At 51.3% G+C, this 21,918-nt stretch overlaps 7 protein-coding genes across 7 annotated transcripts; 5 read left to right on the top strand and 2 right to left on the bottom strand.

Annotated features, from left to right (window-relative positions):
• Nucleotides 1-243: 243 nt before the first annotated feature.
• NCS54_01408000 (Hydrolase-4 domain-containing protein) lies at nucleotides 244-1,217 on the bottom strand (the record flags this gene model as incomplete). The annotated part of the gene is made up of 4 exons (XM_053159242.1): nucleotides 244-367; nucleotides 419-665; nucleotides 718-975; nucleotides 1,034-1,217. 4 exons carry the CDS (start codon nucleotides 1,215-1,217, stop codon nucleotides 244-246), a joined length of 813 nt encoding a protein of 270 aa, XP_053015217.1.
• A 551-nt stretch (nucleotides 1,218-1,768) lies between these two features.
• NCS54_01408100 (Hypothetical protein) lies at nucleotides 1,769-3,634 on the top strand (the record flags this gene model as incomplete). The annotated part of the gene is made up of 4 exons (XM_053159243.1): nucleotides 1,769-2,141; nucleotides 2,200-2,498; nucleotides 2,556-3,056; nucleotides 3,110-3,634. 4 exons carry the CDS (start codon nucleotides 1,769-1,771, stop codon nucleotides 3,632-3,634), a joined length of 1,698 nt encoding a protein of 565 aa, XP_053015218.1.
• A 910-nt stretch (nucleotides 3,635-4,544) lies between these two features.
• NCS54_01408200 (Hypothetical protein) lies at nucleotides 4,545-5,692 on the top strand (the record flags this gene model as incomplete). Its single annotated transcript, XM_053159244.1, has 5 exons — nucleotides 4,545-4,870; nucleotides 4,921-5,159; nucleotides 5,210-5,322; nucleotides 5,379-5,459; nucleotides 5,513-5,692. Exons 1-5 carry the CDS (start codon nucleotides 4,560-4,562, stop codon nucleotides 5,690-5,692), a joined length of 924 nt encoding a protein of 307 aa, XP_053015219.1. The 5' UTR covers nucleotides 4,545-4,559.
• Nucleotides 5,693-7,224: 1,532 nt separating this feature from the next.
• Nucleotides 7,225-9,454, top strand: NCS54_01408300 (Hypothetical protein; the record flags this gene model as incomplete). Its single annotated transcript, XM_053159245.1, has 5 exons — nucleotides 7,225-7,356; nucleotides 7,411-8,381; nucleotides 8,435-8,475; nucleotides 8,522-8,758; nucleotides 8,814-9,454. The coding sequence occupies 5 exons, from the start codon at nucleotides 7,225-7,227 to the stop codon at nucleotides 9,452-9,454; spliced, it is 2,022 nt and encodes a 673-aa protein (XP_053015220.1).
• Nucleotides 9,455-10,703: 1,249 nt separating this feature from the next.
• On the top strand, nucleotides 10,704-12,875 carry NCS54_01408400 (Hypothetical protein; the record flags this gene model as incomplete). The annotated part of the gene is made up of 1 exon (XM_053159246.1): nucleotides 10,704-12,875. Exon 1 carries the CDS (start codon nucleotides 10,722-10,724, stop codon nucleotides 12,873-12,875), a length of 2,154 nt encoding a protein of 717 aa, XP_053015221.1. The 5' UTR covers nucleotides 10,704-10,721.
• A 2,471-nt stretch (nucleotides 12,876-15,346) lies between these two features.
• On the bottom strand, nucleotides 15,347-17,470 carry NCS54_01408500 (Helo-like-N domain-containing protein; the record flags this gene model as incomplete). The annotated part of the gene is made up of 5 exons (XM_053159247.1): nucleotides 15,347-15,804; nucleotides 15,853-16,125; nucleotides 16,176-16,685; nucleotides 16,732-16,991; nucleotides 17,046-17,470. The coding sequence occupies 5 exons, from the start codon at nucleotides 17,468-17,470 to the stop codon at nucleotides 15,347-15,349; spliced, it is 1,926 nt and encodes a 641-aa protein (XP_053015222.1).
• A 1,962-nt stretch (nucleotides 17,471-19,432) lies between these two features.
• Nucleotides 19,433-21,757, top strand: NCS54_01408600 (Hypothetical protein; the record flags this gene model as incomplete). Its single annotated transcript, XM_053159248.1, has 4 exons — nucleotides 19,433-19,912; nucleotides 19,965-20,994; nucleotides 21,043-21,649; nucleotides 21,703-21,757. The coding sequence occupies 4 exons, from the start codon at nucleotides 19,433-19,435 to the stop codon at nucleotides 21,755-21,757; spliced, it is 2,172 nt and encodes a 723-aa protein (XP_053015223.1).
• Nucleotides 21,758-21,918: the final 161 nt, after the last annotated feature.

The following is a 21,918-nucleotide window of genomic DNA, read 5'->3' on the forward strand; positions in this document are numbered from 1 at the left end:
TTTCCCTTAGCCGACACTGCAGGCATTTGCCGACGGTGACTTGGCGTTGACTCCGCTAAGCGACACCACCTTGGAGGGGTTTGGCGCCAGCTGAGGTAGGGGATGGTCAAGCGATCATTTCTCTATTGTATGATATTCTAAATGGTGGAGATGAAGGCTGTTATAGCAGGTATCGTGTAAACCGGTATTGATGACCTGTCAAGTTGAGTTGATGGCGAATAGTGGTGAATTAGTTTCAATCGCTCAACCCAGTTTTGAGACGAAGTCCTCTAGAGCTGAACCGACTTCATCCGCAGCTTCGATACAATGCCAATGTCCAACGCCAGGGAGAATTCGAATGTTCTTGGCTGAGTTATCGCATCCCCAGCTAGATGAATTGTCAGTAACAGCACCTATGATGAAACCACGTGAAAGTTACCTTTCCAGCATCGCCTCGGAATCAGAGACAGGACTTGTTTTATCCTCCTCTCCCGCAATGATAAGCAAAGGTGAGTGCGCGTCGGCATATGATGGCCGCTCGGCCTTAGCAATGGCATTGCAAAGGGCAATATATCCATCTGTCTTTTGAGAGAGGAGTAGTGCTCGAATAAACGCCTTTTGCGTCGAGTTGGCCCTGGAACCTGTCGCAGCGAGAGGGATCGTATTGGCCATTGCTTCCATTCCGTCTTGAAGGCTTTGTCAGCGATAGAGTCACAGGTTAAGATGCGATTCACTTACGTTGCATTACTGTCTCAACTCGTGAATTGAAGATGCCTGCCATTGCCGGCTTGGGCAAAACTGGTCCAATGAGGCCTGCACCGCGAAGTTTGTTCCTTGACGCAAGCTTGGCCACCACGATACCGCCCATCGAGTGGCCGACGGCAACGACATTCTCGATAGGGATGTTCAGTTTTGAAATGAGACTCTCAACATCTTGAGCTATCGAGTCAAATGTTGGGTCCTCAGTGCCCGGCATCAACTCAGAAAGGCCACTTCCTGATCACGTTGTTAAGGGTTTGAATAGCATAGGTAGTTCAGGTAAACGAGTACGAACCATAGACGTCAAATGCAACGGAGGGATATCCTGCAGCCGCAAGATGGCCCATCACGGGCGTATAAAACGAGTGGGATGAACCGAGTCCATGAATGAAAACCAACACTGGCGATCCCGCCCGAGGCGATTCGGCTTCCACCTGGGTGTAGAACAGCCTCTTCTTCTCGATATCGAGGTAAGGCATCGTGTTTGATGAAGAGATTGTATGTGTATATGAGACTCAGTCTATTCGGATTGGTCGTTCAACACAGCACTTGCCTCTTTCTAGTACAACCAGTGTATCCAACCTTGAAGTGGCGTGGTCGGACAAGAGCCGGTGGCGGCAGCGGATGTTACGGTGTCGGAAGTCGGTCGGTGGGGGCTTCGGATGCATCGGCTACAGGGTTAAAGCCATATCTGGCCGGCTCTTACCGCTCACGAGAAGAACAGCATTTGCCTGCCTCGGAGCTCCGTAGAAAAGATGGACATTAATGGGGCCGTATCACGCATACTTTAGTCATTCTTATCGAATTGTTTATCCTGGTATATCACGCAAGCAAGCATCTTGATTCCTGCAGTGAATCAGATCAGATCCTGGAAAGATCCCTTATTCCCGACAAGCCCGATCTCGGGATTTCCCCGAAATTATACGCAATCGACCAGACATTGTATAAAATACTCACATAATAGCTTGCTTTTGACAGGCCCCTTGAACTTGAAGTATTTCGGTACCGAGAAAGGTGAAAGCCGATCAATATGGGTAGCATTCAGCCACAAGAGTACTCCTCGCTTGAGGAGACCAAGCGGATTTTTGACTACCTATGCACCCAATTTGATGCAACCTCTCTGCCACCAGCTGTCAAGAATCTCAAATCACATATCGAGTTCACATCAACACGCGATGCCCCTTATTTCCCCATACCTTTCAAGGAGACGGAGACGAGCGCAGCGCTCAAGGCTGTCGAAGGAGGCGTTGCAAACCTCCTAGCAGACCTGGTCGAGGGTGAAGCCCGCCCACGGAAAATTACCGTTGATCTTGAAAAGACGACAGCGTTCCTCTGCCAGGCTTACTTGGCTAAGGTTGGTGGACTGGGCAAACTTGACCCCGGTGTCAAGGCCAAGCTCAAAGGTGAGTGGCAGGATGAGAAGAAGTGACTTGGGTTGTGACTGGGGCTTACACTCCTTAGACACGGATCTGCTGCAGGCTCAGTCAAATCCCTATCGCCGCATGTCAGCCAACCTGTATGAGACCGAGGTTCCTGGCGAATATTATCATATTCACGGATCTCTTGAGGCATCTACTACGCTACAGATGATTGGCCTTGAGCCTTTCAGGCCTGAGTTGCAATCCCATCAAGACATCGTCGCCGCCATTGAGCCCGCTGTTCGCAAGTTTTCCATTCAGGAGTTGGAGGCTCTCAACGCCAAAAACCGCCAGGCTGGTATCCCTGCCCTGAAGCACGAAGACTTTCTGCAAACTGAACATGTAAGGATTTAAAAGCCGTTCTAAGATCACGTTGACTAATGTGTCGGGTGTCTATAGGGAAAGGTGAACTTTGCTCTGCCTCCTTGGTCGGTAGACAGTCTTGAGTCTGAGACACCTAAATGTCCATTGATCCCAAGCTCAGGGCAGCCAACTAAGATCTTGGCCGGTGTCAAGGTTCTGGAACTCTGCCGCATCATTGCTGGTCCCATCATCACACGTATCCTTGGCGAATATGGTGCCGACGTGCTCAAGATCACGAGTCCCAACTTGAGCGATGTTCCTTTCTTCCAGGTTGACGGCAACATGGGAAAGCACGCCGCAGATCTGGACCTCAAGTCTCCCGAAGGACGAGAAGAATTCGAACGTCTTCTCGCGGAAGCAGATGTGGTCGTTGATGGCTATCGACCTGGGGCCTTGGAGAAGCTCGGATACGGCGCAACAGCATTGACACGCATAGCCAAGGAGCGTGGCAAGGGCTTCGTCTATGTCAATGAGAACTGCTTTGGCTACGAGGGAGAGTGGGCAGGTCGTCCAGGATGGCAGCAGATTGCCGATTGTGTAAGTGATTGTCACCCCAAGTGCACCAAAAGCGGGAACTAATTCTGTCATAGGTCAGTGGTATTGCGTGGGAGCAGGGTCGCTTCATGGGACTCTCAGAACCTGTCGTGCCACCGTTCCCTATTTCGGATTATGGAACAGGGTGTATCGGTGCCATCACTGCATTGATTGGTCTCTACCACCGAGCCACTCAAGGAGGATCGTGGCACGGCAAGGCATCCCTCCTCCACTACGATCTGCTTCTGTTCAAGGTCGGACAGTACCCAGAGGAGGTCAAGCAGAAGCTGAGAGAGGATATCGGTCCTGACTTCCTTGCACTGCGCCATGCCCACAGCGTCGACCAGATTTCAGGTACTGCACTCCTTCGGATGAGGAAGAAGTTCCCCGAGTTGTTTGAGGGAACTCAATACGTCGAGAAATGGTACTCGACTGCGTACAAGGCGGAGGTTCAGGCCGTGCCGCCTGTGGTGAACATTGAGGGTGTAGAGGTTGGATTTAGACGAGCGAGTCGCCCGAACGGCACTGATAAACCTACTTGGGATTTTGGTGATGAGCCAGACCGAAGGCTGTCGGATTGATGATCCGCATTTGTTGTTTTTATATACATTAGGCCTTTGAAACGAATACACATGGTAGCATACAACTTTTTGTAATCCCAAGTGTACAATTGGACAATCCACTTTCTATCTATAGATGATAACAGTGGCCACGCACTCCGTAGCGACAAATATCGATACTCTTACCCAGTTTGCCCCTGTCATTGCCGATCATTTTGGTGACACAGTAACGTCTTTGACATGGAGGTTGTGACCACCTGCCAATGCCTGCCATGCACCCTCCAAAGCTGGGCATTCCCTCACCTGCCTCTAAAACCGCAGTCTCCACGGTTGCAATGGGCTTGTGTCGGAGTTCACCGGCAATACGACCTCCTCACGACCGGCAGTGACACTCTCAGCCGCGGGGAGCTATCGGAGAAGGGGTCTGCCCCCCTCCACAAGGTGCACATCCGACCGGGGCTGTCCGGTATCCGATGGTGTGTGGGCCGATATTCCCCAGGACCCGAAACCCTCAGACGTAATTACCAAGTCTCGCATTGGTTCGACTCCATCCCCCCGCATCATGGCTTGCCCTCCGGACTTTCTGCCGTCTTCCCCATGGGCCTTGCTGCCACCCATTGTTGTGCGGGCGGGGGAGTGAGCCGACTGCCTTTGTCCGGGAGCTCCATTACCCGCCCGTTCGCTTCAAGACTCTTGTGACTTTGTATATCCGAGTGAAACGTGGTCACTGACTCCTGATTATGCGGGGCTAAGTCATCTGGCGCCGCCGAGCTCAGTAGGCGCTATAAAGAAGTCTGAGATTTCTCCGCAAAGAGCTACGGCCAGTCCACATTCTTCATCGATTCGATTGGTAGTAGATTTTGAACTTTATCTTGTCTTAATAAGTTCAAAGCACCCAGTCTGATTGCCACTTGATTCCATCAACCTTCACACAAAGATCATCACAATGGCAAACCCCACCACCGAGACGACCAAGCCCACCAAGGCCAACGGCCAGAATGGTGGTGCTCCCCAGGAGGAGGGCCTCGGCCAAGCCTTTACGCAACAGGTCATTGACTCCTTTGGTCCCAAGACGGACCCTAGACTCCGCGAGGTCATGTCCTCGTTTGTGCAGCACATGCACGACTTTGCTCGTGAGACTCAGCTCACTGTTGATGAGTGGATGACTGCGGTCAAGATGATCAACTGGGCCGGTCAAATGAGCAACGAGAAGAGGAACGAGGGACAGCTCATGTGCGATGTGATCGGTCTTGAGAGGTAACCTGCCCTGTTCTATGTTAAACCGCTCTCGCTAACGAAAGCTGCAGCTTGGTGGACGACATCACACACCGCGCAGCGGCCAAGGACGCTGCCTCAGGCACAGCGACTGCCATTCTTGGCCCTTTCTGGCGAGCAGACACTCCCATCAGAGAGAACGGCACCACCATCACCTTCGACACTCCCGAGGACGGCATCGTCGCCTATCTTTACGGCACTGTGACTTCCGCTGCTACCGGAGCCCCTATCCCCAATGCCTCTGTCGAAGTCTGGCAGGCATCCACCAACGGTATGCTTTCTGATACGTTTGTATCAATCCTCAACTAACACGTGTTTCAGGCCTGTATGAGCAACAAGACGAGAAGCAGCAGGAGCACAACCTGCGTGGCAAGTTCATCACAGACTCTCAGGGTCGATTCTCCTTCTACTGCTTGCGACCTACACCGTATCCTGTGAGTATTTCGTTGCCTTTGGATATTCGAAAAATGAGCTAACTCTTGATGATTAGGTTCCTGATGACGGTCCTGCTGGCAAGCTCCTCCAGCTTCTCGACCGACATGTCTACCGCCCTGCGCACCTCCACTTCATGGTACGTTTCCCATTTTACAAACTGAAAATGCGTATCACTAACAAGTTCTTTAGGTCATTGCCGAGGGATACAAGTCCGTTGTGACACAGATCTTCGACTCCGACTCGGGGTACCTCGACAACGACAGTGTGTTTGCCGTCAAGGATGGACTGACGGTGGATTTCGTGCCACGAAAAGGAGACCCTCAAGCAAACTGGGAGCTTGAGTATAACATGAGCCTCGGGACTGCGTGAGAAGGATAGTTGTTTTGGTAGTTGTGCCCATGAGATACTAGCGAAAATGCAATTCACGTCTTTTGAGAATCTTGACATGATGTTCCCCCTTACCTTGAAGTATGTGTGATGTGTTTTAGCCATAGGCCACTGTGTTAGCATTCAGATACGATGCTATGAAGTGTTCTTTGTTATAGTTGAATCCCGGCCCTTGATGGGATAACTACACCGAGATAGTGTTTTAGCCATTGCCGCAAATATCATTCTACTCAGCCATACCACCATAGTTAGCCCTCTTCGACTATTTTCTTTTTCATAATTATGTTTTCCTTCTTACAAGTCCAAAGGGAACTCGGCACAGTCACCAGAATACAGCTTTCACTATAAGCCCAGTATTGATATGATCATTGCAATGTCTTATGCCGTCAAGCGCCGCAATACTAGGTATACTTGTAAAATGTTGTTTGTTAAAAAACGCCTGAACAATCCCAGTCCAAGAGCCAGAGAAGTCCTACCGAGATAACACGGAAATATCATAGAAAGCCGCATATTCAAGCCTCGATTCACAGAAGGATTTACAAGATCTACAGTCATTGCAAGTTACTGTTGCATTGCAGAGTTACATCAATATCGTGTCTTGTATTTGATCCACAAAGATGCAGTATCCGGTGTTGATGCAAATACAACCAACCTCTGCACCTACACATATCTCACTTCAGTCTGCAGCAATATGTGCTGTCTCATTGGACGTAACTTGGACCGGCCTTCACTCCGTGCATGGCTATGCTTTTCGTGATTATTCATTTCTTACACAAAGTTATCTAAGATCACGGCTGATGCAAAATCTTCGTTGCCCTGCATCCGCGTAGCCGGCGGGATTATTACGTCGAGTTCCCAGTCCGACTCTGACCTCGGGCATCATCAACCTGCACCCGAAACTGAATTAGGTAAACAGACACCATGAGGTATATCCGATCCTCAACCCTGTAACCCGAAGGCCCTCACCCCTCGTGGGAATTAGATATGCCTCTTCGCCAGTTGGTCGCTAACAGCTCTGAGGATCAGCCAGTTCCCTCCACTGGGCCGAAGGCGAGGAGCAAGGTGCCCACCAACAGGCATCCGAAAGCTCCGACACAAGCTGCCGACACGTCGAGGTCAGGGATCTCCCCACACCATGCCCTTCCCCCAGTGGTTTCCCCCGCCTTCACCCCGGGTTAGTTTGCGGGGTCTAACATAATCCCGACGCACTGGAGAGTGCAGATCCACTCAGTGGCCACGAGTTTGTCAATATGACTCGGCACCTGCGCCAAGGTACTAAGCACGCTTGGAAGCGGTGACTGTACAAACATGAGGGCTGCCCGTCTTCCGAAGCAGTAGCCGATGGGCGATCTTTCAGCCCTGCTAGTTAGTCAGACCTCAATCAGCCTCACATCCACAACTACCTATAAGACGATGAACAACCACGGCCTGGTCTAAGCTCAACACCTCAGCTCATACAAGTCTTTTCAGGCCTCTCAACGCAAATTAAATCCCTCTCCTACCCCTGCGCAATCATGGCCGTTGGCGCACAGACTGATCATGTCGACGTCCTCATTGTCGGTGCCGGGCCTGCCGGCCTGATGATGGCGACATGGCTCGCCAAGTGCGGCGTCAAGACTCGAATCGTGGACAAGCGAGGCACAAAGGTACACTTCTGTCATTCAATGGCACTTCAACCCATTTTCTGACCAAAGAACCAGGTCTTCAATGGCCAAGCAGATGGCCTCCAATGTCGAACCCTGGAAATCTTCGACTCCTTTGGATTCGCCCACCGGGCCTGGATTGAGTCCAACCACATGTTGGAAATCAGTCTTTGGAACCCCGATGAGAAGGGCGTCCTTCGAAGATCTTCACGCATTCCTGACACCATTCCTGGCATCAGCCGCTTCCAGCAAGTCGTCCTCCACCAAGGCCGAATCGAGAGATTCTTTCTCGATGCCATCAACGAATTCAGTGAAGGCAAGGTCTCGGTTGAGCGTGGCGTCATCCCGACTAGTCTGGAGATTGACGAAAAGACTGTCGAGGACCCTGAAGCCTATCCGATCACTGTCAACTTGCGGCATTTGAGTGAGGAGGAAGCCCGACCCAAGCAAACGGCCACCTCCGTCAATGGAACAGTCATCCAAGACGGCCTGTTCCGCAGCAACCTCTCCCCCGACGACACTGCCGAGATGATCAAGGCAGCTGAGCTCAACCAAAAGGCCGACACGGTAGAGATCGTCAAAGCAAAGTACATGTTGGGAGCAGATGGTGCTCACTCATGGGTTCGCAAGGAACTTGGCTTCAAGCTTGAGGGCGAGTCCACGGATTACATCTGGGGTGTCCTCGATATTGTTCCTATCACCGATTTCCCCGACATTCGTATGCGCTGCGCCATCCACTCCGCCAATTCTGGAAGTGTCATGGTCATTCCAAGAGAGAACAAGCTGGTCCGCCTGTACATTCAACTCACCACTACGGAAAAGATCGGCGACCAGGACTCCAGAGCAGACCGCTCATGGATTACACCGGATGTGATTCTCGAGTCTGCTCAACGGATCATGGCGCCCTATAAGCTGTCTTACCGAAAGTTGGACTGGTGGACAGCGTACCAGATCGGACAGCGTGTTGGCTCAAGCTTCTCTGCCCACGAGAGAGTGTTCTTGGCTGGTGATGCTGTCCATACTCACAGGTTCGTCTCCCGAAGTGTTTTCGCGTCCAAGCCGCTAACGAGTGACTAAACAGCCCCAAGGCTGGTCAGGGTATGAACGTGAGCATGCAAGATTGTAAGATACCTTTCCTTCTACGACAAACATAGCTAACGCTAAACAGCTTTCAACCTTGGATGGAAGATTGCAACCGTCGTCAAGGGGCTTGCCAACCGTTCGATTCTGAAGACGTACGAGTCTGAAAGGAAGGGCATTGCGAAAGCCTTGATCGACTTTGATCACAAGTTCTCACGACTTTTCTCGGGCCGTCCAGCAAAGGACATTATGGATGAGGAGGGCATTAGCATGGATAAGTTCAAGGAGGCATTCGAGAAGGGCAACATGTTTGCCAGTGGCATTGGTACGTACATGCTTGATGCTTTTCGGAAACACAAACTGACGCGGTATACCCATAGCTGTTGACTATGGTCGAAGCAACATCGTTTCCAAACCGGACCCGGATAACGAGGCCTCTAAGGCCGCCAAACTCCAGGCACTCGCATCCGAGGTCAAGCTTGGCATGCGAATTCCAAGTGTCAAGGTTCTCAACCAGTCTGACGCCAGACCCTGGCATCTTCAGGAGCTTCTCCGAAGCAATGGCACTTGGAGAGTCATTGTATTCCCCGGAAACATTGACCTAGAAGGACAGAAGAAGCGAATGAACAGCCTCTGCGACAAGCTCTCGGGCCCATCATCCTTCCTCAAGCGTTTCACACCACCATCAGCAAGATACGACTCTGTCATCGAAGTCCTGACAGTACATGCCGCCAAGCGCCAAGACCACGAGATTTTCGACTTCCCAGAAGTTCTGCGACCATACGATGAAGTGGATGGCTGGGACTACAACAAGATCTTTGCAGACGATCAATCGTACCACGAGGGCTATGGACGTCTTTATGAGACATTCGGCATCTCTCCCGATCAAGGCTGCGTGGTCATTCTCAGGCCGGATCAGTATGTGTCGTACATCGGCGAGCTCGATGACTACGAGTCTCTCGACGGTTTCTTTTCTGGTTTCTTGATACCACAGGGGGAGACTAAGGAGCCAAAGGCCTAATAGTGCCAGGAGAGAAAATGTGACAAGCCTGGTTTATTAATTCCAAGTTCACTCTATGCCTGATCTCCCATGTTGTCGGTGATTCAAGCCCACGTGCTAGTCATGATCTACTCACGACTAATGGTATAGTCAAAAGAGTCATATCAAGCGAGACAAGCATTACAGAGATAACTCGTGTCTCGGCACCTTAACAAACACCTTAGAGCTTTTCAGTCACGGCCGTTGCCACGAAATGCCAGTTTTCGCCAGAAAATCATTCTACGTCTAGGGTAGTCAAACACACTCTTACCAAGGAATGTCCGTCCCTCATTCAAATGATGAAACGTGTCCAGCTCAAAGCAAAAGTATCTAATGACTAATGAAATCGAATAAATATGCCCATTGCAAACACAATGGACATAAATATTTGTCAAGTTAGATGGTTAGTGTTGTGGGGTGTGGGGTGAGGATCCGCCAACAGTGTTGATGCTATGTTTTGTGGGCGCAACGAGGCAGGATGAAAGAGAGAAAGAATGCCCGAGTCTGCTCACAAAAAAAACAAAACGAAAAATGAGCACGAAGCTAGGCAATTGCATTCTAAACTTGCCATTGCGTAGTGCGGGTGAGATAAAAGGGCTTGGGCTCTGCTGTGACGTGCTTGAGCGACGCGTGGAACGCTCATCAAGGTGTGATCGAGCTTCCCCTCCCTGCATTACTACGAGAACAATGAGTAAGCTTTGCATCTCAAGCCCCCGAGAGCGGTGAGTTTAACCAAGAGCTTCGCCCTTCCAAACGAAATATGTGAGTGGAATTCAAGCGAAGACAATTGCAAACTTATTCTGAGCATCTCGTTTTGCTACAGGTGTCAAATACTGTGTCGAATGCTCTCAATGCCATGCTTCGTGTTTGTTGTGATGTTTTCTAGCGGGCGCTCGCTGCATGGCGCTCTAGCGGTATGGGGCGGGTTGTCTCGGCATCCGGGGTGTTTGGGCGAAATTATGGGGAAATCTCGGCCACGTGACCGGTTCGGGGACCGCTGCCCGACTCCATTCGGAGCCGGGACCGAACAACCATGCAGAATAAGCTACTATTATTGGCTGGTCAAACAATATTCCGACGCCACTAAGCACCAGCAGCCGATGCAGCCAATAACCGTCGAGCTGTTAGAAATGGGCCGTGACACCCCCTGACACCGCCGATAGCTTTGCTTATCTTTGTGGTATAATTCCAAGATAAGTTATCGAAAACTGTCTTCAACTTTAAAAACAGTCCAATTCAACCTCCTGCAATGAATCGCGCGGGGATGCGGCGGTTTTCGCTGCTGCAGGCGTCCGGGCGACGCGTCTTGTCGTCTGTATCCCTTGCAACCACCGGAAGATGGCCAATTGCGTCGACAGGGCCCGCTTCCTCTCTGTCACGGGTGCTAAGGGCGAGGCCATTGAGCACCACGACACCCTTCAGAAATGACGGTCAGGATGATGAGCAGACGGGCTCATACAGCGAAGCTGACCACGAACATGCCGTCGTTTCAACCTTCGATCTCTTCTCCATCGGCATTGGTCCTTCCTCCTCTCACACTGTCGGACCCATGCGTGCTGGAAACATTTTCGTCAATGACTTGGTTGAAGCCAACCTGTTGCAAAAGGTCAACAAGATTCGCGTCTCCATCTATGGAAGTCTTGCGTTGACCGGCGAGGGCCACATGACACCCTCTGCTCTCCTACTTGGTTTGGAAGGTGCTGATGTCGAGACTGTCGACACGGGTTATGTGCCCACGCGATTCACCGAGATCAAAGACACCAAGAAGATCCATCTAGGCCGCTGGCTCGCGGAAGATGGCAACAAGGGAAAAGAGATCGACTTCGACTATGAACGCGAATTCGTCTGGGAATGGGGTCGCAAATTGCCCATGCACAGCAATGGCATGCGCTTCACCGTCTTTGACAAGGAAGGCTACGTCTTGGCGACCAACGACATGTTCAGTGTTGGTGGTGGCTTTGTCGTCAACGGTGCACTCTCCATCGCACCGGAACAAACACTTTCACCAAATGTTCCAGCTCAGCTCGAAGCGTCCGATCCGCAGGCGGAACCGGCCGGAAGACATCCAGCTGACTTGGCCGAGAACATGTACTACAAGGAGATTCGGCGCTCTGATGCCGCCGGAGATCGCAAGACCGGTACCGAGATCAAGCCCATTGAAGCTGCCGCTGTTGAGCCGGCCGCTCTTCTCGGCGATGACTCGGCAAACACCTCCGAAGCCAAGACAGACATTTCGACAGACGTCAAGTCCGAGACCAAGAGCACCAGCTCTTCTCCGCATCCGCGGTACCCGTTCCGGGATGCCGCTAGCTTGCTGTCACTATGCCGAAAGCATAACCTGACTATTGCGCAATTGGTGTATGAGAATGAAAAGAGTCTCGGCTACACAGATGAGGATATTTACCGGAAGTTGTTCAAGATTTGGGGCGTTATGGATGCCAGTATCCTGGAGAGTGTTCAAGCGCCCGCCGGCTCGAAATTGCCCGGCTCACTCAAGCTCCATCGACGAGCACCAGCACTGTACCAGAGGTTGACAAGGGGCTTGTATCCCTCCTCTGCCAGCGACACGACAGCGGCTCGTCTCCAAAGCAAGTGGGCATCACCCGAGCCAGAGGAAAGTGATGATGGAGCATTGCCGTCCCCGACAGCTGTATCTAAGACATCTGCTTCTTCCAATACACCGGAGCAAGTGAAGAGCATAGGCATTCGCAAACGCCATCCTCCTCGCATTCACGGCTCATTAGACCATCCAATTGCCCCGTCCCCATCACGCCGGACTACATTCCCGACCATGGACTACTTGGCTGTGTATGCCATTGCGGTGAATGAGACCAATGCAGGTGGTGGCCGAATCGTCACCGCCCCTACCAACGGTGCTGCAGGTATCATTCCCGCTGTTCTCAAGTACACGATTGAGTTCATCAGCGATGATTTGGAGCGAGACATTCCAACGTTCTTGCTTACAGCAGCGGCTATTGGCATGCTGTACAAGCGTGGAGCTACTATCTCTGCTGCTGAAGGTGGATGCATGGCTGAGGTCGGCGTAGCTTGTTCCATGGCTGCCGGTGCATTTGCCGCATGCATGGGGGCGAGCCCTGAGACGATTGAGCAAGCTGCCGAGATTGGTATTGAACACAACCTCGGACTGACTTGCGACCCCATTGGTGGACTTGTCCAGGCTCCCTGCATTGAACGAAACGCCCTTGGAGCTACAAAGGCCATCTCGAGTGCCAACTTGGCTCTGAGCAGCGAGACCGGAACACAGCGAGTGAGACTCGACGATGCCATCCGGGCCATGCGGCTTACAGCCAAGGGAATGAGAAACGAGTTTAAGGAGACGAGTCTGAGCGGGTTGGCGACGAGTGTGCACATTAATATTCCAGTCAGCGTGCCTGACTGTTAGAGATTTCCTTGCGCGATGCTTAAAAGAACTGGGACTTTGCTGCAGTATCGTGTTTACTGTGACTGCGCATACATGACAGACCTGGTTGACCTGATTTGAAACCGGCTTTAATACCGACCTCGGTGTGTCTTCGACCGGGGAAAACTGACACCTTGGGTATTGTTGCTTTATAGACGGCTCGTCGTACTGCAGTCTCCTCGTTCAAAGTAAAAACGAAATGGACCAGGGGATCTTCGTAGAAGTGAAGAAGTAGCGTGAAAGCGAAACTAGATTCATTGCTGTTGTGCCTGGCACTCTTGTATTGAAGAGATGCCACTGCGTCCACAGTGGGAGGAAGCATACTGTGCGGCCCATCACAGTTGTGTTGGAACACTTTCGTAAAAGTAAACACAGGCATATGATCACATTTGTTACTGGCTTCACTGCATTTTTAGCAGCCCTCGAAGAGTCGAAGGGCGGGGCGACGTGGCCATAACCTCCTCCTTTGATTGGCAACCCCCAATATTGCGCATACGGTTGAGTGTTGATTGCCATGGGTTTGGCTAAAAAAAGAAAAAGAAAAGAAAAATTCCATGATTGCTGCCTCGTGTTTTTCTCAGCTCATTCTTGTCCTTGCTCGCCATCTCACACCTACGGAAGGATTGTCCACGTTCTGAGTCCTCGCTCAACATGCAGAGCCTCAGCCAAGCTACCCACTTGCTCGAACGCTACAGCTGGTAAGCATACCCTCTATTTAGCCAGTCAAACCCAAGTAGTCTGAGGCCGCCGTCACCAAGTGGAATGTACTAAACGAACCGATAGCAGGGAGCAATATACCTATTCTGGAAGTCAACATATTGTTAACTATTGACACCCTCCTTTTGGATATCAAGAACAGATACTCGCCGTATCAGACGGCTCCAAGAGTCCCGATGGAGGGACCCGTGGTAGAAGATGTGCGCGTGGCGGTTGCACTTGCAAGCCCGATGGACGACTCTAGGATGAACGACATGGTGATTGCGACCAGGGGCCGGACCAGGGGCCGGTTTAGGATACATCAAAACATGGTTCCTAGCAGACTAGTGACTTGGCCTACTCCAGGGATGAGATATAGAACGCTCGAAAGTTTCCTGAATTTCGAAGGAGAGTCCAGACCTTTGGAGCCTACTGGCCCCAACGACTATCCTGAACTCAACGCGGCTGGCTGTTCCTTCGAGGACTAGAATGAACTCTGGGCATATCCGGAAATAGACCCGGAACTGTGCGATTGTAACGGAAATTCTGCTACCAACTCTACGGAAGATGGGGAGGATGCCCCTGGAGACCCGAGCCACCGTCAATGGGCACGAACCATGAGCCCGATCTCCACCAGTGGCCTAGGCATGGATCGGAAGACGATGTCAATGAAAATCCAGATGAGCCTGTCATCAAGCGTCAGAGGCCAAACGAAGGTAATTCGCCTGAAGCTTTGGCGTGTCCCTTTTTCAAAAACAGGCCAACCAAGTTTCAGGAGTGCCGTTGCTGCAAACTCACCGGTATCTCGCGACAAACATCTCATCGAACGAGCGTGCCAAGTTGGTGAACATGTTGCACCGGACGGAATCACACGCTCTCAAGAGGACGGGCTTCGGTTGCGAAGTGGCACCAGGAATATGTCGGTGAGCGACCGGTGGTTTAGGATCTGGAACATTATCTTCCCGGGGACCCCAAAGGCCAAGTCTATCTATCTCAGCGATTGGAAAGCTGAAGTGATCGAGACCTCCCGCCGGTTCATGAACCAAGAGGGTGTGGCGATAATTGTCGGGCAGCTTGGAAGGGACGATTCTCGGTGGAAGAATGATCAGGAACTGAAGAAACGACTGGAGAACGCATTGTCCAAGGTATTTGATGAGTGGGAAACTTCTCAAAGCAGCGCAAGGAAAGAGAAGAGCAGTGGACGTAGTTGGGGGCCGGAGGAAACATCACAGCAGAGAGCACCAGAAGAGGGAGAAGTAGACCAAAGGACTGAGAGTAAGAGTGTCGAAGGGGAAACAAGCTCGGGACCCGGACGTCGACAGCGAGACGCTAGCAGATGAGGGTACCTCAGGGCGAGCAGAAGTGACATCGCTTGTTTACAACGTGTTGACAAGAGCATAAACGCTGCGGAGGTTTCATACTGGAGGACAAGGGAGATGAATCATCAAGTGAGTTTTACTAGAGTTGATTTCTAGATCCAGCTGGTCTGTATGAAGAGAGATGAAAGAAATACAATAGATAGCGACTAAGCACTGTTGCCCATCTTGACGCAATTGCCTGCGCTGTGATGTGATTGCGAAGCAGCTACACCATTTCGGTATTACGTGGAGTGAATGTGAAAGCTAACCTCGAATGAGGCTCTGGGTATCCTGAATGTTACTATTCTTGTTGGGTATAACAACTACAAGGCTGAATATCTTGAAAACCGTCTTTCAAGATTATTGAAGGCGCGTGTTCTCTGGTATCCGCCTTGTCTATCACGATACAGCCGCTTGCTTCGTGTATGATCCCTGTAGCCTAAACGGCGTAACAGGGTCTTTGGTATCCCATCCTGCTCCTTGCTGAGCAGTCTTTTGCAAAAGCTCCACTACCTGCTTCTTGTTCTTCTGTTGCGCAAGGTCCAACGCAGTCTCTCCGTTCTTGTTTTGACCCCCTACATCAGCTCCCGCGTCCATGAGAACTCGAAGAATATCCATGTTTCCCCTCTCAGCAGCCATCATCACAAGTGTGCACTCGTCATGCTGCCAGCGATAGTTGACATCGCCACCGTGCTGGACAAGCAACTTGAATAGTTCCACGTTTCCGCAGTACAATGCCCAGTACATTGCATTTCGGCCGTCGTTGCTGGCATGGTTCGGGTTGGCGCCTGCTTTGAGAAGCTCTCTGGCTACCCCGAGGAAGTGATTGGCACAAACACCGATTAATACGATTTCACCTATAAAAAGGTCAGTAACGGTTGGAAGCCCCATGTTACTGTACCTACGATTAGAGGTGCCGAGGACGTGATTCGGGTCGGCTCCTAGTTCCAATAACAACTTGATCATTCCTGCATCGTTCATGACTCTCGCCGTTAGATGGAGGGGAGTAGCCCCTCGAGTAAGGGTTTTCTGTATATCTTGTTGCCTTGGCAAGCTGGGGCTCAGTTTCGGTATCATGCTTGCAGGAAGCCATTCGTTTAGATCGGCCCCTTGCTCCGAAAGAAATTGGAGAGAAGTAGCATTCTCATGTAATAGTGCGTAAAAGAAGAGCGACAACCCTGGATACGGTTAGGTTTTGAAGCTGAAAGGCCACCTTGGGTTCACCCACCGGTCTCATCCTTCAACTTCGGGTCAAATCCCGAGTCGAGAAGAACCTTGAGGCTCTTGGTATCGCCTGATCGAATTGCCGGATGCAGAAAAGAGCACTGATCTGACGGGTTAAGTGTCCTGGAAAGAGCTTGAAAAAGACCAGTTCGCCCAGGGATTTCTCCCTCTCTCGCCAGTAGCCGCCTCAACTCCTCCAAAGAGTCACCGATGTCACACCCACTGTCGACAAGCAACTCAGCAAACTCATAAGATGGCAATGACAGAGCCAATCGGAGTGGACTTCGGAGGTGAAAATCTTTGGTGTTGAGCTGGGCTCCATTCTTGATCAGGAGTTGTCCCATGGCCACATCGTTGTCAAAGGCACAGTAGTGAAGGACTGTGAATCCTTGCTTCGACCTCCCCATGAGACCCACGCCTCTAGAAATGAGGGCACGGACATATTGTTTGTTCTGACTGCGGACAGCGTCGAGCATGGCTTCGGGGTTGTCCATGTTGAAGAGATCATCGCCACCTGCTAGGGTATCAGAAGTGCTTCAGTTGGTTAGCATGATGTTTACCCGTCTGGTTGTTCTGCACCTGCCTGGACGCTCCTGCTCCTTGATCAGGGTAGTCGATACCAGGTGTCTGATCCATAAAGGTTCTCATGACGAAACCGGCGTCACTCTGGCCGTCTCTGACCGAGTCATTGTCGACATCCTTCTCGATCTGTTTTCGGAACTCTTCTCCCCGAACGATATCTTTGAAGTCAGACATGATTTTCTCATAGAGCTGGCCTATTTCGGACTTGATCTCGTCTAGTTTCTTCCCCTCGAGGTACCTGAATGAGTGTCAGCTGGGAATCTCATCGCCCTTCAGTGTTTTCTTCGCTTACCCATGCAGACTAGTTATCGTCAGGTTTAAACCAGCTTTCCCTTCACTGAGCCTTTCTCTCAAGTCACGAAGCTCACTCTTCTTCAGATTCCACTCAACCATTCTAATAAACTTCTTTCCTCCTGTTGCCTTCTGAACGAGAGGATTCAGGAAAGTCCGAATATCCTGCATGGACTTTTCGCAGGCCTCTAGTTGCCCCTTCAACGCCCTCGTTAATGATGGGGCCCCGACATGTTGGTATTGTTCGGAAAGCTCATGTGTCGTGTCTAGAACAGCGGCTAGATTTGCAACGTCATCTTGGAGACGGCGGATGTCATCTGGAGCATCACGGATGCCTTGGATGAGAGAGTTGAGTCGGAGCGCAACCGTCGCTGTGATTTGGATGATGCCAATGACACTTCCGACGATTCCAAGTGCCTCTGCCATGTTGGTGAGTTGTTCCCTGCTCACTGTGTGGGGTGCTCGATCCGGGATGAGCTTGGAGCCGACGCAGGTAGAAGAACTGGCAAAGAATTACTGATGAAACAGTCCCATCGACAAGAGCAACGATTTATTGCCGCAGCGTTCGCAAAGCTGAACAAAGAGGCAAACGGCCGCCCGGGGGCTGTGCAATGGCGAGGCCCTGCAGGGAGTTGGAGAGGCCTGCACCTTTCTGACTCTGGGATTGGCTGGCTGCAGGCGCAACGCCAGGTTTCCACCGATTTTCTTACAGCCTGCATCTTTTTAAGTTGACCCCTGCCGTTGGTGAATCTTCAGGCCTCCAAGGTCATCTCTGTCTCACTTTGTGGTAGTTAGGTAGTAATACGACTAGACGACGCCGGGCCAGACCCTGGTAGTGTAACGAGGCTTGCTGTAGCTCCTAATCGCCTGCCTTGTGCACCGTTTTCGCCCCGGAGCGCTGCATAGTCGCACACACTCTCCCGTACCGCAGAAGCTGTGTAAGGGGAGAAAGCAATAGTCCAGAGTTTAGGATGAAGACGGCTAGGTTCTGCTAAAATCAGGCTCTTTGCAAGGCTGGGATTATTGGCAGTGATTAGGTTAATATCAATGCCACTTCAATGAGAGTTGAGGCATAGGGCTGCCCGTACCAGATCTAGCAGCTCTGATCGATTTTCAATACGGAGAACCTTGATATGGATATCTGATCTTGCAATTATTTTGGCTGAGCTTGGGATCTCCGAGGCCCCAACGCCTCTCGCCCAGCCTCTTTTTTTTATAGGGTCTCCTTGCTGATGCACAGCCATTCCTTATTTCTGAGCAATCTAAAGAGCAAAGGTAAGCACTGCTAACCACGCTATTCAATTTTTCTACCTAGATCCATAAATATAGTCCATTGCCCTTCATTGTGGAGGTAAGCGAGATGAGATGACTTCCAGTCTGAGCGCTTCAGGAGGGTTTCTTCCAGACCCCATGCAAATGAACGACGTTTTCTAAAACATGGCGTTCAAAGTCAAACGCCAAGAAAAGCAAGAACTAAGACACCGGCAGGCTCTTTTTCCAACTAAGCTCTCGTTTGCTTTTAGACGTCCTCAAAAGATTTCATTCAGCCGTTTGCATCCGTCTAAGGTTTTGTCCATGGGCGGTCCACCGAGACATCACAATGTTGGTGATGAGTGGATATTTCCTAGGCATCACTGGGGGCAGCAAACGAAGAGCAGACTGTGACAGGGGCGAGAGTCTGTATTAGGCTCCGGCCATATACCTATCCGCATAGTTACGCGACATCGGCCCTGGGCATTGAAACATGAACAAGCCAATAATACCTAGCAAGGCAGGGATAGGAGACCCATCGACTCTGGCCAATTCATCGCAGACGCGGTCACAGGCGTATTGAAAGCCTATAGCAAACATGTTGGGAGAGATGGCTGGTAGCAAACAAATCTCACGGCCAATTAGCAGGGTGCTTACACGAGGAGCTGAAAAGCGGTGGGTGCAACCATCAACGCCACAACATCCTGCATGCTGGGATGCATAACCCTGTTTGGTTTCAAACCATCCCTAATACCCACGGAGCATGAGAGGATGGAGTGGAGTTGAACATCGATGAACTCGACGACGCAAAGAATGATATTGAAACAGATTCTCACGGGGCTAAAATCTCATTCAACACTCCCGGGAAGCCCCTTTGACCATTGCCCAGTCAATAATTTGGAGGGCCGGTGGATGTTGTGTAACCTTTGGTGGAGTCGGCTTGTTTGTTTGTGCAGCCTACAGAGCACCTTGCCGCTACAAGCACTCTAGCGCGCATGATTTGTGACAGATGAGCATTTCTCATATGCTGTGGCCTCTCAACCATCGACTCATAAGGGCCTTGTGCCCAGAACCCCCATCCATCTCACCTCCTTCTTTAACTATCAAAAGTTTGTTCGCCCAACCCAATCAGGCAAAATGACTGGCCAGTCACCCCGGTCACGATCCCTAATCGAGCGTATCAACATAGAGACAGAGAAGTGTTTGACAGTCCTTAACAAACTACCACGACCGGCCCAAAGAAACGCACGCGCATTGCAAACCGTTGAGGCCAAACTCGCCGCGGCAGACACAGAAGAAGAATGCCAAGCTTTCCGAGCGGAGAGGAGGCGACTCATCCGTGAGAGAGAGTCAGGTCTGGAAGAAGCGACAAGGGACTGGCGCGACGAAACCAATGATGTCGTGGAGGACCTGGTCACTACCTTACTCAAACCCATTCTGCGGGAAATCGAGTATCATGTCGCTAAGAGTAGCCGTGATACTACTCAATGCGACACCCCCAGAGGGGTTGATCAAGTTGCAAGCTCACGTTCACCGACAATGCCAGCGACACCGGTGTCTCAAACCAACAAAGCACAAGGCCCATCCATCCCCTCCAGCAACCTTGCTGTTGATAAGGTTAGCGAAATACTCCAAACGACTTCCCATGACCTGAGACTCATGATTTTAGCCATCCAACAAGAGAAAGGCGAGTCCCAGTCGCCCACCCTCTCCGAAAAGACAACGAGGCGGACGAGAGAAGAATACAATAACATTTGCCGAAGTCTTCCGTAACGGTAATGCACCCGTCAAACGCATCATCGTACAGTATCCTCCAGATTACGGCCAGTGGTACATCATACGATGCCGGAGACACAATATTAACTTCAAGGAGAATCCTCTCAAAGCAGCATCACGCCACATCTGCCAGAGTAAGCATCCCAATATGCCACGGAACTATGTATCAGTCATCAAGATTATGGGATATCGGGTCGTAGATTGCGATGAGGACCTCGCCGAACAGAACAATGCTGTCGCCAGAGAGGCATTTGGAATTCGCAGCCAACCTCGTTCTGCGGATAGTATTGAGGTGGGGTATGATACTATCGCCCCCGTGCCCGAGAGACCATTGCGCGATGATGATGGCGACTATGAAGAAGAAGGTAGTGGTGAATTTACACCTCAGACTAGCAGCTCAACTCGACGCCGGAGCATCATGGCAATCACTGATCCGACAGCCGGGGAAGTCTATCAAGTCTACTGGAGAATGCTGAAAAAATGGACCGCGGCAATCGTCCTCCCACTTGAGAACCTCGAAAGACTTGGCGTTGAAGACTCGATCGAAAGCCTAGGGCTGCTCAAGAGCCTCCCTTCATGTTATTCCTACGACTCCTTGACCAAGACGTTCCAGTGGAGCAAAGGGTACGAAGCCAGCGGTAAAAATGTGTCTAAGCGAGAGTTTCCCGTCATGTTCTTCAATGGCTCACCATTTCCTGACGGAAGTGAGGTTGCTTGGGTTCCAGCCAAGGATTTGAACCCTCCCGAGATATGCGCGCTGGAGCCTCACATTCAGAGGCAGGTTCTGGACTTTTTGGAGGCTAAAGAGGCCAGGAAAGAGGGAGTTTTCGAAGACGAGCCAGAAGAAAGAGATGTCGAAGAGGAGTCGGAAGAGGAAAGCGTTGAAGGGAGGCCAGAAAGAACAAATCCTGGGGAAGACACAAGTAAGCAACCCCTGGGCAAAGGTTGGTGAGCATCACTGACATGACAAGATCCTTGCCAAACAATCCAGCAAAACGGGTCCATTCAGCCGTCGGCTCAGTCTGTGCACATGGAAGAGGAGGCAGCAGAAACCTCACAGCCTGTCCAAAACGTGGAATCCGGAGTTACCTCACCCATAATCATTGACCTGACTGGGGAAGACTCAGAGGAGGGCGAAGAATCTGTCCCGGATAAGGATACCCCATCGGGTCATGAGCGGCCAGCGGATTCTGCTATTGACGAAGCTATTACGGACGAGGAACCAATAGCTTCGGAAGGCCACTCTCAAGCGGAGCCTGAAGATAGGGATCCTTCCATGGACACAGCGCCCAGCACCGACAGCACAATTACGGATCCACCAACACCTGTGGTGGCTCAGTCGCCAGTTGCTGATCAGGAAAGCATCCTTGGCCTTCAGCCGACACCTTCAATGACCCCGGAGGCGACTTTGGTTGCGCAGCTCGCATGCAGAATGGTAGACCAGGACAAGAACATCGAGCCTCAAGTTACGCCTAGACTGGCAGATGCAGAGCAGGCCTTGCAACACTCTCGCTCAGAGGGACCTCGGGGAACCACTCAAATCACGCAGAGATCACCTATTATCCACGGGGATCAAAGGTTCCATGCTATGACTCCTGTTATCCAAGACAGGCCGAGACACGCGCATTCAGTCCACCTCATCCCTCGGCCACAGACCGTGGATCCAAGTCCAGGGCGGTTGCCTGAGCTCAGGGTCCAAACAAGCCACCAAGAGAAGACCGCTTGCCAATTGCCATCAATTCAGAATCTACTTGAAGGCCCTCAAATGGGCGGGTTGAGCAAAAGCCAGCCTGGAAGAGCGAGTCAGTCCCCCATGATGCCACCAAGTCCATACACTCCAGGATCCT

This window comes from Fusarium falciforme, chromosome 12, assembly GCF_026873545.1.
Source record: "Fusarium falciforme chromosome 12, complete sequence".
NCBI classification, from domain to species: domain Eukaryota; kingdom Fungi; phylum Ascomycota; class Sordariomycetes; order Hypocreales; family Nectriaceae; genus Fusarium; species Fusarium falciforme.